We start from the raw sequence: 14,251 nt of genomic DNA on the forward strand, positions 1-14,251 counted from the left end.
TCTGACAGCGCTCGGTACCAGCCCAGTGGCTCCCTGCCATTGGCTCAGTGCAGCCGACCGGCAAGGCTGCTCGCTATAATAGCACTATGCCTGCCAGCGGCAGCGGCAGCTCGCTCGGCTCCGCCGCGGCCGCCCTGCCGCGCATCCTCCTCCCGCGGCCGCGCCGCGCCTGAGGGGCCGCACCCCCGGCCCCCGCCGGCCCCGGCGCTGCCAGCTCCGGCCCTCCCCGCCCAGCCCCGCCGAGCCCGGCCTGAGGAGGCGGCCCCGGCCCCATGGAGTGCTACTACATTGTCATCAGCTCAGCGCACCTCAGCAACGGGCACTTTCGCAACATCAAGGGAGTTTTCCGCGGCCCCCTCAGCAAGAACGGGAACAAAACTCTGGTAATGGCTTCTTCCCTTGCCTCCCCCTTCTTCCTTCTCCTCCTCCGGCTCACAGCGGCGGCTCTGGGCTGCGGGAGCCGGGGGCCGCCCGCCCCTCCTTTGCCGCCGCGGAGACGAGGTGCCCTCGGCTCCCTCCCGGGGCAGGCGCTGCCGTGTCCCCGCAGAGATGCTGGCGCAGCGGCTGCGGGCGGAGGGGCAGCCCAGGGACCCTTCTGGGCGGGGAGCTGCAGGGCCGGGGCTCCGCAGCCCGGGGGAGGTCGATGAGAGGCGGCCGCCGTTCGGTTGTGCGCGTCCCCCGGCGCGGGGGCTCCCCGGTGACCGCCTGCCCTGTCCTCCCGTGCGGGGACAGCCGCAGGTCCTGCCTGGGGAGGTGCAGGAAGGGACCCGAAACTTGTTTTATGCTTGTCCGAACCATTTGGGTAGAGAGATGCATTTGTTCGAGCACAGCTTGAGAAACGATCCGCGTTTTGGTTTGTTGGCTGCCAAGTTCTTTTTAAAAGCAAAACTCAGGGTTTGACAGGACTTAGTGGGTTTAGGCAATTTGGCTCAGATGGTCCGGAAAGTGTGCACAGGCTATCCGGACTGTTTCTGAATTCATCCTCCATACTTAGATGTCTTTACATCTATTGGTTTTCCTTTGGTTTTTCTGACTTGCTTGAACTCACTTCGTGCTGTTACTGAACTTTAATGGAAGAGTGACGACGCAATAGCCTTGGCAATACATGTGCTCTCCTGCCTGCTCAGATAAAAGGGATGTAGGATAACAGCAGGCTGGGTGAGCTGCATCACGTAACATCTCAATCACGGCACAACACAGTGTGGACAGATGTCTGGAGAGGAGGATGGAGCTGAAAGAGGGGCTTAGCCATTTGTTTATCTCTCTCTCCCATCACTGCCTTATTCTGAAATCCCCTTTGGAGGAGATGGAGCAGAACTTACTCACCACATTCTTGTTCCCTCGAATGCACGACCTATATTGATGGGGAATTTACTGAAGTACTTAACATTTGCTGAAGTTGGCAAGCTTGCAATTTCTCCCTAAATAAAGAGATTAAAGCAAGTCTGAGCCAAGTCATAAAAATAGTAACTACTACGAGAGAATCTGAGGCAGATTTTTGGACTGTTTCAAACATGAAGTTCCTGCTTTCATGTTGTAAATCTTTACGATTTTATTTGCTGTGGAGTCTGCATATTTTTCTGTTAGGGATTGCGTTCTTGGAATTTTAAAGAAGTATTTGTAGTATCCATGAGATGGCAATATGTGTGTAATATTTCACTGGTACAGTTGTAAACCCAAGACCTACTGCAGAATTATTTGATACCTTTCAAATAGTGGCATGATACATCACCTTCTTCCTACTAAACAATTTCAGAAAAGCTGCATTTGGCAGGAGTGAGAATACTCTGATGTAACTCTTGGACTGTGTATTATCTTGCAGTTCATAATGGATTGTGCTTCAACAGCATTTTATAATTTTTAAAATTTTTTTCCCTTGGCAAAAAAAGGCAGCCCTGTATTCCCAATATTCCTGATTATTTACTGATAAAATTATTAATGACCAAAATATTTTGGGGAAGACTGGTGCTAACTTCAAATTCAAATGAAAAAGAATTGTGTGGGCTTTGAAGTGGTCATACTCTGGAAACAAAAAGTACTCTGAGAAGAAATTTAACTCAACTCTGCTCTTCAGTGAGGTAGAATAGATGTGAGGGGAGACAAGGCAGTGTTGGCTGTGGCACTGCCATGAGAGCCCTTAGTTTAACAGCTTCCATGTGGGCAGTGAGCACTGACAAAGTTTTTGCTGGGTTGAAAAGGAAGAGCTCTTGATGTTGGCCCCGTGGACAGCAAAATGAAGTCCTTCCTTATGAAGAAATGGTATAGATGCAGGCATCAAGACTTGTGTTTCTGTTTGGGCTATTTTTTAGTTTATAGGAGGTAAAGATGCCGTTGGGTTGCGATACAGGACATTCCTAGCTCAGACTAATAGTTCTGAGGTGCTGAAGTACATTTAATTCTGCTTCAGTGGGAAAATCAGATGTTTCATTGTTTCAGAGGATTGTTCACTTTCACTGTAAACAAGCTTTTCAGACTTAGAAGGATGAAAATATTTATTAGTGTAAGCTAGAATAAGTTTTTAGAAATTCCAATAAGAACACAGCCTTTCAGTATGCTCTTGGTGTCTTCCATCATAGAATAAGACTAGGAGAAACAGCAATCTGTAAAGCTAAAAATCAGAAATTTTGAAGCTGCTCTGACTCAGACGTATCTTCCTATTTTTCTGTAAAGCATTCCCTGTCTCTTCATCTGAGCTCCAAGCTTTCTAAAATCACTGCTTCCTTGTGAACCAAGGGAAACCTGAAAACAACCTCTCTTCGTACAGCATAGAACTGCTTCTGTGCAAAACTTGAATTTGTTAAGTTTTGATTCTCCTTTAGAGTTCTGCCACCACACTCTCTCTAGAAATAAAGATGACTGTACGTGTTTCAGTAGAATTTCACAGCAAGTAAAAAAGTGCTGGATTTAGTCAGATGATGAAGTAGTGGTTTCAAGATGATTTTATGTGGTGTATCTTCAAACCTGAGCTGGTTAGGTTTCAGGAGAGAAAGCTCCTTGGACCTTTAGGCTACTGTCCCGTTCTGGAGTGACCTGGTATTCCCCTGAAACTCTTTTTCTTTTTGCCCTGCTCTCCAGGAGAGGACACTGAGAGATTTTTTTCCCTGATTGTTTGTCTCTCTGGGTGATCGTTACATGTTTGTCCTCTGCCTGCATCCTGTTTCACACAGAATTAGTCATTTAAAGCTTTACGAAGTTTTGGTTCAAAACTCCCAGGATGTAGCAGGAAGAAAGAGCTACAAACCTTTGGTCAGCTGGTAGGGAACATGAAGCACAAAGCTTTGTCCTTCTATAAAAACCTTTCGGTGGAGAACATCAGAGAATTACTTTTTGGTAGAAAAGATAGAATGCCAGTGTTTCTATTGCCTTGGCCTTTCTAAGGCACACTTATCTGTAAAGCCTGCTGAGTGCAGGGCTTTGAGATGGGGTTATTTGGTAGGGGGAGAGGCGATACAAAGTAGGAGAAGGGTGGGGAAGGACACAGTTCTATTCCTCAAGAGAAGGCATCAGAAAAACCCGAGCTCAGAGAGAAGTGAAAGGCACAAGAGGGAACAAAGGAAAGGGTGTATGTAGGTAACTGAGAAAACAGGTTACTGTAAAAACTCTCTTAATTAAATAAAATAAGAAAAAAATGCATGTGAATGAACCTTTAGTCAGGTGGTGGTGGGAAATGGAGGAATGTGTATCTGCATGGAGTTTTGGGTATCTGATAGCACAGCTTTGCCCAGTACTATTGTCAGGAAAATAAATCTGAATAATGAATTGATGGGAAATGGGCTCCTGTGGAAGAATAGCCTCCAAACTCTTATTAAAAAGTAACTTCAGAAAATGGAGCAATGTGATTAAAAGCAATTGGTGTTTGGGCTGTTGGATAAGGCTTTATCCTCTCCCACTGCAGTTTCTATTGTCTGAAATCCCCTTCAAATATGCAGTCTGGTAACAACAGCTCATCTGCCACTGGAATGCTCCATGGCAGCTCTTTGGAAGTATTTGTTTTTTGTTGCTGGAGTACTGTCTAAGTGAACCAACTGCTATCTGGTCTTTGTGTGGCAGATGGTTTCTGAACAAGAAACTCAAAACTTACCATGTGGGTCAGTACTATGCAATAATGTTTCAAATTTCTAGTGCCCTTTCTGCATTTTCATGCTTTTTTGTGTTTTAATTGATGAATATTGGCCTGACTGCTTAGCCATTTCAAGTCAGAGTTCATACTTAGTGACTACGAAGTTTTCCCAAGGCTGTTCTTTTTAGCTGTAGCATAGCTGTAGCTGTAGTATATAAAAATTTGTATATAAAAACTCTTTGTTTTGCCTATGATCCTGAACTTTTAATGCACTTACTCTGTTATTTTTTTAGGCCTTATCTTATTGATGCCAAATTACAGTAGTCTGTCTTTGTAATTCATCTTCCTTGCTGTGGCTGCTGTCTTGCAGTTTATAATCTCAGCAAGTATTGAAACTTGTATGAAGAAAATAGTTCTCTGGAGAGAGAAATCAGTTATTTGAAGTTGCAACCACAGGTGATTTTTTAAATCCTTAAAATGTCTTTCAGGATGTGAACCCCAAACCATTTTAAGGGCTTTATACTAGTTAATATATACAATTTTTGGTTGGTCAGAAAGAGAACTGATCCTTTGTTTGGTCTTCTGAGTAGCTGGTATGTGGCTGGTGACCGAATATCTGCTATTTCACCTTAAGATATTGCTCTGGTGTAAATGGCTCTGTTTCTTTGAGATTTACAGTGGTGGAGGACTGGACGTGTAGGGCTCCTTCACTTCTTTTAATTGGACAAATACATTTTCTGTGATGGTAATCAGAATGAGCAAGGTGCTGTCACTTGTCTGAGGAGGTCAGGGAAAAGTTTAGACCTCTGCGTGGTATAAATTGCTACTGTAATTCTAATTTCAGGTGTCTTGTTGATACAGATGGAAAGTAGGTAGATTAGAAATGTCCTGATTGGAGCAAATACACCAAACACAAGAATTTGTTATTGTGGCTGACAGTGACCTCTATGTATGTACATTTATACTTTGGTTAAAAGTATGTACACAGGGGGTTCCAGGGGTAGAATGGAAACAGTGGTCCCCAGGTCCAAGGAAGGCAGTCACAAATTATTTAGAACTGGAATCAAACTCTGAGCTCTGTGCCATAAGCCTTGTGGAGAAGATGATCTCATGAACTTCAGGTCGCTACCATGTAGCACATCTTTGTGCCTCCCAGACAGCTTGGTTATGGCTGCAGGGATATTAATTAATTAATAAATTAATTCATTTGTTTAGAACTCCTTTTAGAAGTCCTAGGGCATGCTTCTACTTTTATGAAAACTCCACGGAGTTCATGTACTGTCACACTAATGCCCTCCAAAAGTGCCATCTGTTGCTCAGGCTGTCTGTTGTCTTTAGCCCTTTTACACTTTGTAGAATATCTTTGTATTCCCACATCAACTAAAGTAAATAGGTTGTGGTGGACATAAAAATGTATTTTATGAGAATTTCTGTTACAAATATCCATTCTCTACTACAGGAAGAAAGTATTAAACGAAAACATTTCCTGATGAATTACAGCTGCAGTTGTAATTCTGCATGATCAGGGTAAATGTCCATTGATTTCAACCTATCTAGTACACATATAAAATAAACAATTCTTACCACAGGTTTATTTTAAATACTGGAAAAAAGACATCCTGCAGTTCTGTTTGCCATATTGTATGTTACCAGTAGCTGGAGGGTAACTTTTCAGTTCTATCTCATACATGCAGAATTTAATAGAACTATTGCAATACATTGTTTTTCATTTTTAATGTTGCAGAGTTTGTAGGGTTGACTTGCATTAGTTAAGGGAGAAAAATCACCTGTTACTTTCTTCAGTGGTTGTGTTGTTCCCTGTGGATCTGCTATTGTCTTTCTTGACCTAAGTTCGGAACTTGAAAACATTCACGTATTTTCTGCGAGAGAAGCTGAACAGCCCTAACTCATTAAAATATTAAAGTGGAAAAATAAATTGTGCCCAATTTAGTTTTAATAATTAATAAACATTACCTAAATCATGATTGAAAACCAGCCACTCAGAAGACAACAGAATGAATGGGTAAATTGTAAGGAACAATAAAATCATAATTGTGTTCTTCTTCTAGAGTCCATTTGTTTGAACTCAGGTGACTTGTTTTATTTGAATGAGGCTGTCTGTAACAGTACAGGTTCAAAGCATTATCAGTAGGCATGTTTTGGTGAGTTAACAGGAAGCTATCATAATTTAAGTGCATTTCCAGCGCAATTCAGAGAGATCTCAAGCCTTGTGCAGCGAGATACAGCACTCCTATGTCCATCAGACTCTGTGTGAGTCCATCTTCTGGTCCAGAAAATAGCAGGAGCTGGAGTCCAACGTGCAGGAGATTTAAACTGGGGCAGCTCCTGCTTCAGAGCTATTACTGAGCAGACTTTTGTACTGTAAAAGCTTATTAAATGCATGGTAAGCTTCAAACATATTGGTATTCTGTTGAATGTAATTAGACTATTACCATGGTTAAATTAGTACACTTGTTTAGTTTTTTCAGATCGAGGCCTTAAAGTGTAAGTCTGAGGAGAGCCTTTGCCTTGAATATCTTCTGATACAAATATCCGTAGCAATCTCTTAGCTCTGAGATACACAACATTAATTTTGACATGTTGCTCACACTTGGAAGACAGTGTTGCTGACGTTGTTTTACCATGTTGCTAAGTGGAAAACAGCAGGTTGGCTCCTGTATTTTCAAAACCACAAGTATTTTTGAAGTCTTTAAACTACTTACACCTTTCCAAGGCGCAGGTTGCAATCCTAAGTCTTGCTTTTCCTGTGGGCCCTGGAAAAATTCATGTTTCTTGACCTTCCTATCAGCAGAGAAATCTTTGAGAAAAGGACTTAACTCTGAGTTGTGGATCTAGAGGACACTGAGTAGTGAGTGGCCTCTTAGTTTAGCATGGTGGGGTTTTGTGCAGGACTTGACTAAGTAGCTGCAAGATCTCTGATGCCCCTAACTGGTGGCAACTGCAATATTCCCTTTTTTGAATGGCATTTAGGCACATCAACAGGAACAATTATTCTCGGCAAAAATCAAAGCCATTGAATAGATGCATCTTAAAATGTAGGTAGGGATGAGCTTAAAGAATCCTACAAAATCAATCTGGAGCATTTTCTATTATTTAATATCTTAATGCAGTTAATAATTATTTATAAGACAGATTCTTTAACACTGCCTGGTGGTGGTGGAAAGTGGGTTGATTTTTTTGTTTGCTCACTTGTGATTCAATTGGAAAATTGTAAACATGGGAGAGGGAATGAGCCTTCCTAATTTGGCTATATCTGGCCAGTCCCTTAAAAACAAATACTAGTCCGACCCTTTTATTTTTCCACACATTTTTGGAGCAAGAACAAATGCTTTCCCCCCAGAATTCTTGAGAGACTGTTATATGATGAGCTGTGACTTACTGTTGTTTAAAAAACCCCAAAGTAAACAAAACAACATTTACTCACAAGGAGGCACAATATTTGTCATGTTTAACCTTGTTTGTTCAATGGAGATAAGAAGCTGTCTGAAGGCATCAGGAACCAGGAGATTTTAACTCATAGTGTAATTAATTTATTTTGTTAAAATATGTTTACAATTCCTTTCCTCTGAGGACTGGCCAAGTCAGGGGTACAGATGGGGCAGACGGTTTTGTTTCTCCCTTGGCAGAGGATGTTTGTTCTGAACCCTCTAAGTTGTGTGCAAGCATGAATTTCTGTGAGAACTATTTTTCTTTTTAATTATTCGGTGGGTAAATTTCCAAATATTTTTAATATGGAATTTTAAATGGTGGTAGTTATACAGATAGTGGTGTAAGAAAGGAAATGCAGACTCTTTATTCACAGCTGTAAGAGCAAATCCAGAAATAATGCCTGGAGAGTGACCTCCATATCTCCCACCTGGCATTGCTTCCCTGATTGCACATGTTAAAGAACAGGGTTTTGTTTCAAAATTCTGCAAATGGCTTGGAGGATGTTGACAATTATTTTGAGGAACTGAGATATTTTTTTGTTTGCTTGTGTTTAGAAGCTCATCAACATTCTTGGTTTGTACCAATGACTTAGGACTTGTCAGGCTTTGTGTCTGACTGTGGTGATTTGCATTTTTTAAATGATTTTTTTATGTGTGTGAAAATGATATTTTTAGAGAGGCTTCTTTCCCCAAATAGCAAGTGATCAGGCTGCCTCCTCTGGGATCCAGCTGAACTCAAATATTCATGTTGCAAGATTTCTCACAGCCAGCATATAGCTTGATTGCCTGCACTGGCCAAATCTTGGTCAGATTGTTTTCTTTCAAACTTAGCACTGCACAGCATCTGTTAGAATTTGCCTCTTTCCTTTATAGAAATGGGTTTCTGGACTAAGAAAAGGTGCTTCCTTTCCTTCTGACTGATAGCATGCTTCCACAACGAATACAAATCAGTGTAGGTGTCTCTGCCCATGGCCGTGAGGTTGGAACTAAATGACCTTTGAGGTCCATTCCAGCCCACACTGTTCCATGATTCTGTGATCTGACACCTGTGAGACTATAACTGGGGAGGGGACGGGGGGGTGCAAAGGCGGTATTTTCTATGTGTAGGTGTCCATAAAGTTTGTGAATTGTTTTTTTTTTCTTGATAAATACAGCTTGATTTACATGGTAGAATAAAATTGTTTAAATAGTAGCAATTTCTAAGTATTTAATTTCTGCTGCAAGTGTTTTTGACAGGAAACCACAATACCCATTACAGAACATCAGCTACTCCTTCATCAAATGAATTTTGATAAAATGTCTGGAGTTTAAACCTTGGGGCACACTTGGGTCTGTAAAGGATTATGATGCATAGGGGGTCTGGCCAAGCAGTCCATGAAACAACCTGAGCCTCAATTTATAAAGCAAAAGCAAAATGTCTTTTTTTTTTTTTTTTTTTTTTTTAAGCTAGTCATTATTTAAATGTGTAATTATTTAGGGAAATTTGCTAAAGATGTGTAATTGTATAGGATGTTTTGTCTTCCTCTGTTGGAAACAGTAGACTTTATCATGAGAGAGTACAGCATAGACAAAGATGTTGTCAAACCTTGCTACCCCCCCAAATCTGCCTGTCCCAGTCTTGGCACTTAGTCCTGAGCCTGTTTATCTGAGTGTTGAATACTCATTTGGGTTGGTTTCTGAATTAAAAAAAAAGGACAAAGTAAAGAAGTGGTATAAATGTATTTATACCAGAAGTCTTGGGCTTCTTATATACTTGCAGCATAGTACTCTGTGGCTGTAGTCTCCTATTTTGGTTTTGGGGGTTTTTTTGGAGTTTTTTGTAAGTATTCTATTTTTACAAAATATTATTTATTGTCAGAAAAAAGTTTTTAGGTTTTAGGTTTGCTTAAAAGTGAGACTCTGGAAACTTAATGTAATTGTATAAAGAACATTATGCTCTTTTACATGAGCAGTAAACAACTGTTTCTACAAATAAATTAGGGTTATTAGTAGCCTCTTTTTGAAAGCAAAATACCTTTTATGCTGCTAGTTTACAAAACATTCTTAAAATATAGTTAATGCTTCAGAATACTCTGAGGGTAGCAGTGGAATATACTGCTGAATTAATGGGTTTTCTGTCTTCTTTGCATTGATGTTTCTAATAGCAATGCTAATTTTTTTCTGATAGTTTTATGGAAATATTTCATGAGGGAGAAAAATCAAGATAATATTTGCTTGTCCTTCTGCTGTGCAAATGAGCCGGTAAATCATCTGACACCTGTTTGTTTGGCAAATAAGTGAATTTGCATGAACTAGCACATGGAATTAAGGATTAGAAAGAGATGAAAGCAGTTTTAAAGGACTTCTTCCAGAGGTTTGTGGAGTTGTAGCACTAATGGCCTGTTGTATTACTAACGCTGAGCAGAGAGAAAAGCTTCCCACCAACAGGTTGTCAGAAATACTTGACGTTTTCTTTATGAAACACCTCGGAGTGCTCGTGGGTATGAAAGTGTCATGGCAATGTAATTAGAAAAGTCCAGCGAAACCCGGTGGCTGCAGCATTTTGCTAGTAACTCCCTGTGGTGATTGAGTGTGCCCAGAGTGGACCTGCTTTATAAATAATGGAGAGTTAAAGAAGGAAAAGTGGAGCTTTCCAGTGTGCTGGTGTCTGAAAGGAAACTGCAGCGAGCTGTGTGAAGGAAACCAAAACAGCCAAGGTATTTAATACAGAGAAGGTGTGGAGTTGGCAAATGATAACACATTATTAGGGAATAATGTTATGATAGAACTGGAGAAAACCAGGACAAAGGTTTGCCTGTCCTTGTCAGCATATCCATGGGAGCAGCGGCACTATCTGCCTTGTTTGTTCAGGTTCTTGTGTTGGGAAACCAGACAGACTTCGACAATTTTTGGTCAGTTGGGCTTGTCTTGGAGGAGCATGATAGAAGCCAACAAGTTCAAGTTAAGAGATGGGAAATCGTCATCAGATACAAGGGAAAAAAATAAAATTGAGGGTGGTCAAGCACTGGAAGGAGGTGCTGGAAGGAGAGGCTGTGGCATCTCCATCCTTGGAGATGCCCAAAAGTTGACTGAGCGGCACTGATTTAATTGTCTGTGCTTTTAAGCAAAGTGTAGGACTAAATGTCCCTCCATCCTCAGTCAAGGTTACAATTTCACGTTTGATCTGTAGGAGAGTAGCTTTTAATTTAATTTTCTGTTGTGAGGTTCCTTGGGGAGCAGGGCATGTCACTGTTGTGCCCCGCTCCCAACCTTTTGGGGCTCCTGGGTGCTTCTGGCTTCCCTCGTACCAGATGACGTCTGGCTAGCAGGAGCAGTGCCTGCACTGACATTCTCTGTGGAGCTCCTGATCTGTCAGATGTCTGAAACACAGGGCTTGTTTCAGCTCTGAGTAACAAATAAATCAAAAGCAACTATGAAATCTACTTAGGATTTCTTTGTAGGGATTCCCGAGCTGAGTCATGCTATTCGTAGTCAATGACCCAACTTGTAATTAAGAAAGATGATAGACTCGGAACTTGTCCAAAACTAATTCATATTTAGCTCTCACTCTCCACAAGTCGTATGCATTATCAGCAGTATTTTATTGATTACACTTTTTCATATTAAAAATTGCTGGAGTATATAATCTTAATTTTGGAAAGGCTTTTAGAAGGTACTCAGGAGCACAACTGATAGAGAAATTAAATTGTTGTCATTATAACAGCTTTATGCAGAGGCAAGGAAAACTCAAGCCAAGCATTTTCTAAAGCATTATATGCTGCAGTCCTTCATTATAGATTGTTTCAAAGAGGGGAAAAATGAGAAACAAACTACCAGCCTTATTGTGTTCAGCCTACAGAGCCCTTGGACTGTGGGATGGGCAGTGTATACTTCCACAGTTTGAGTATTTCCAGGAAATTGGTCAGATATTTTGCATCTTTTCATACAGTGGGTGTGGTGTGCTTATGGGTCTTGATATATTTATATACTTAGTTCACATTATATATTTACATTTTACATGTATTTTTATGTTATCAAATATATACAATATTATTAATATGTATTCTGCATATTCAAACCCGTTGTTTAACACAGTGGCGTGGCACCATACTAAATTCTTATAGCTCTTGATTGTTGTACAAGAAACATGATCCTGAAGGAAGGAAGTGCCAAAGTTCTTTATAAGTGGCTGAATCTCTGTTTTCTGTAAGAGGGGCCTTGTTGATTCAAAGAGTTTCCACTTAGTTGACTGGGGCTGAGCAGAGGACTAACCTTGAAGTTCCCATAGAGCAAATCAGTGCCTGTGAGGATTGTGGATGTTCTGCCTCGTCCCCATAAGAGGTAGCAGAAATTTTGAGCTTACCTTAAAGTGCTCTGGTCACTGCAGGCCAGGTAGGTAGTGGCTAATGCTGTGTTGTAGCCATGAGATGAATGTTGGATTTATTTTCAAACCAGTCAGTAGAGTAACTAGAGCCATATATAATCACCTTAAAAAAAATCTGTCAGAAGTTTTATGCATAGCAAATGTGAAAGCTACAATATGGAATAAATTATCAAATGGCTCAAGTTCAGTGTCTCTTTGAAGGCTACGGGGGGGGGAGGGGCTGTAGAGGAAATTGCACTTGTATTTTACACCTGACAAATTGAATTACAGCAACAAATCTGTATAATTACAATTCAGAGACCAGGATTTCTTCTTGGAGTTGGGTAATTAGAATCAGGACTGCACTTGAAGGTTCAAATTGGATTCTTAGAAAGAGTCCCTTACACGAATATGACCTGTACAGAAATCAGTGTTTTCATCTCTTCTATTTTAAGAATTTTGACTCATAATGTAAAGTGACTCATCCATTATTTCCTCATCTTTTCATCAGCAAGACACACAAGAAATTGTTCCTTTGATTGTTTCCCTGCGAATGGGAAATCTTTAAGGTTTCTTCTCTTTTCAGTAGGCATTCATAAATCCAATTAACATTAATGAGTCTCACATGTGTGCGTCGAGAGAGAAAAAAATGAACTTTTTGTCTCCCCAAGTATATGTTTAACTGCAGAAAATGAAATTAAGAAAAAGCTTTTGGTGAATCACGGGTTACAAAGTCAGTAGCTCCTGTCTCATTTTGCAGTAGCTAACACATTCCCCTGGTTCTCTCTCCCCTGTAAAGGGTCCTTGTAGGAGCTGTAAATGCAGGATGAGCAGTGCTGTTGGTGAAGTGGAGAGCGCTATTATTACCTCCAGTTCTAAGATTAATTACTAATAGGTCACGTTTTCAATGGAATGGCAGGATTGCAGTAGGGTTAATGTGACTGTGCTTCTGTCTCATGACATAACTCCATGGGAACAGAGTTAGAAAAAGTAAAATATATTAATAGCTCAGTGACCTATAAAGAAGAAATACTTAGTGCCCTTCTTCAGAGGTTCTGTTGCCTCTCTGAAGAACAGGATTGATGTTGCAAGAAGTTAGTGACATTTTGTGTTATTCAGCAACATTTCTTGTTTACTTACGGGCACTCTTAGAGCAGCTACGACTTTCTCAATGACACAGGAGGTCTTGATCAAGCTCAGTGCTGTTAGCAAGTGAATGGGGTCTTAGAAAATTAAATACTGCCTCTAGGAAAGCATCTGCTCCTGTTTCTGGCAAAACAGTCTGAACACGGTATTTTGCTTAATTTAATTCGTTGCCAATTAACACCAACATTTGATTACTGATTTGGGTATTGGGGTTGGGAAAGAAGACTTCAGTTGAGGAAACATTTCCTTGAATTTGGCAGTGCTGAAGTTCGGGGTGGGGTGGGTGGTTCACAGCAGTGTCACAACCCACCAGAAGTCCCACGAAGGTCCCCCTGCAGTCTCCCACCACCCAAACCTGCTGTGTGTCCCCAGAACACCCCTTCAGTCACAGCTCACATGTGAAAAGGCTCCGAAGAACTCAGTACAGTATAAATACACTGAAACCATATGGTCTATCAGAATCATAATATCACTTCAGAGGTTTAGAAATAGCATGTTTATTAGCTGTAATCACTTCAAAATTTTCATTGAAGTGAATAGCTGTAAGTATTCAATATAGTTGTATTTCCATACATACATACCTGTCTGCAGTTTGGTTTGGAATAAAAGTGACCATCATTCACCTCAAAAGAAGAACAGTGAAAGGCTCTTTGGGTATCCCCTGTGTCCAACAGCCATCCAGTAGGATCATGATTATGCTTTGACAGAACTATAAACTGTGACTGACTCCATATAAGATGATCTAATGTGTACATCTCTATCGGATGCTCTATCCTTTAAAATAACTGTTGCACTTTTCTGCCAGGAAGAATTTTCCTGAAACTATTCTGCAACTGTGCTTCCTTTGTGTTATTTGAAATTAAGCCCATTTTGTCCTGAATAACTGCTGTCTCCCCGATTGCTACATCCTTCAGATATTTGTAAGCTGTAAGGCGATCCTCATTATCTGTGCCTTTTCCAAGCTTGGCATGCTTAGCTGTTTTCCTTTCTTCATGTATCAATTCCTCTAATTTTGATGATGGCGTGGCTTTTATTTGAACTAGCTCCAGCATTTCAACATAAATCTATCAAAATGGCTCCCAGTAGTCCATTTAAAAGGTGAAATTAGAAGAATTCCATGGATGTTGCTAGTGGTTCCTTGATATGTAGATACCTGGGGGTGGATTGTGCAGTCTGCATTTATTGTGGCATGTGCTTATTCTATACATAGTCTCACTAGCATCATTGGGACCACTCACTTCATTCTATTCTTAT

General features: G+C 40.7%; 1 protein-coding gene across 2 annotated transcripts in view; it reads left to right on the forward strand.

The window, feature by feature from the left end:
• Positions 1-224: 224 nt before the first annotated feature.
• Positions 225-14,251, forward strand: part of ZNF804A (zinc finger protein 804A) — a 159,461-nt gene continuing 145,434 nt past the window's right edge. For both annotated transcript variants that reach the window (XM_048309632.1, XM_048309633.1), the window contains exon 1: positions 225-383. In XM_048309632.1, the coding sequence (XP_048165589.1) occupies positions 273-383 (111 nt within the window). In that variant the 5' untranslated portion in view covers positions 225-272. The remainder of the gene's footprint in view (positions 384-14,251) is intronic.

This window comes from Corvus hawaiiensis, chromosome 7 (assembly GCF_020740725.1).
Source record: "Corvus hawaiiensis isolate bCorHaw1 chromosome 7, bCorHaw1.pri.cur, whole genome shotgun sequence".
NCBI classification, from domain to species: Eukaryota; Metazoa; Chordata; class Aves; order Passeriformes; family Corvidae; genus Corvus; species Corvus hawaiiensis.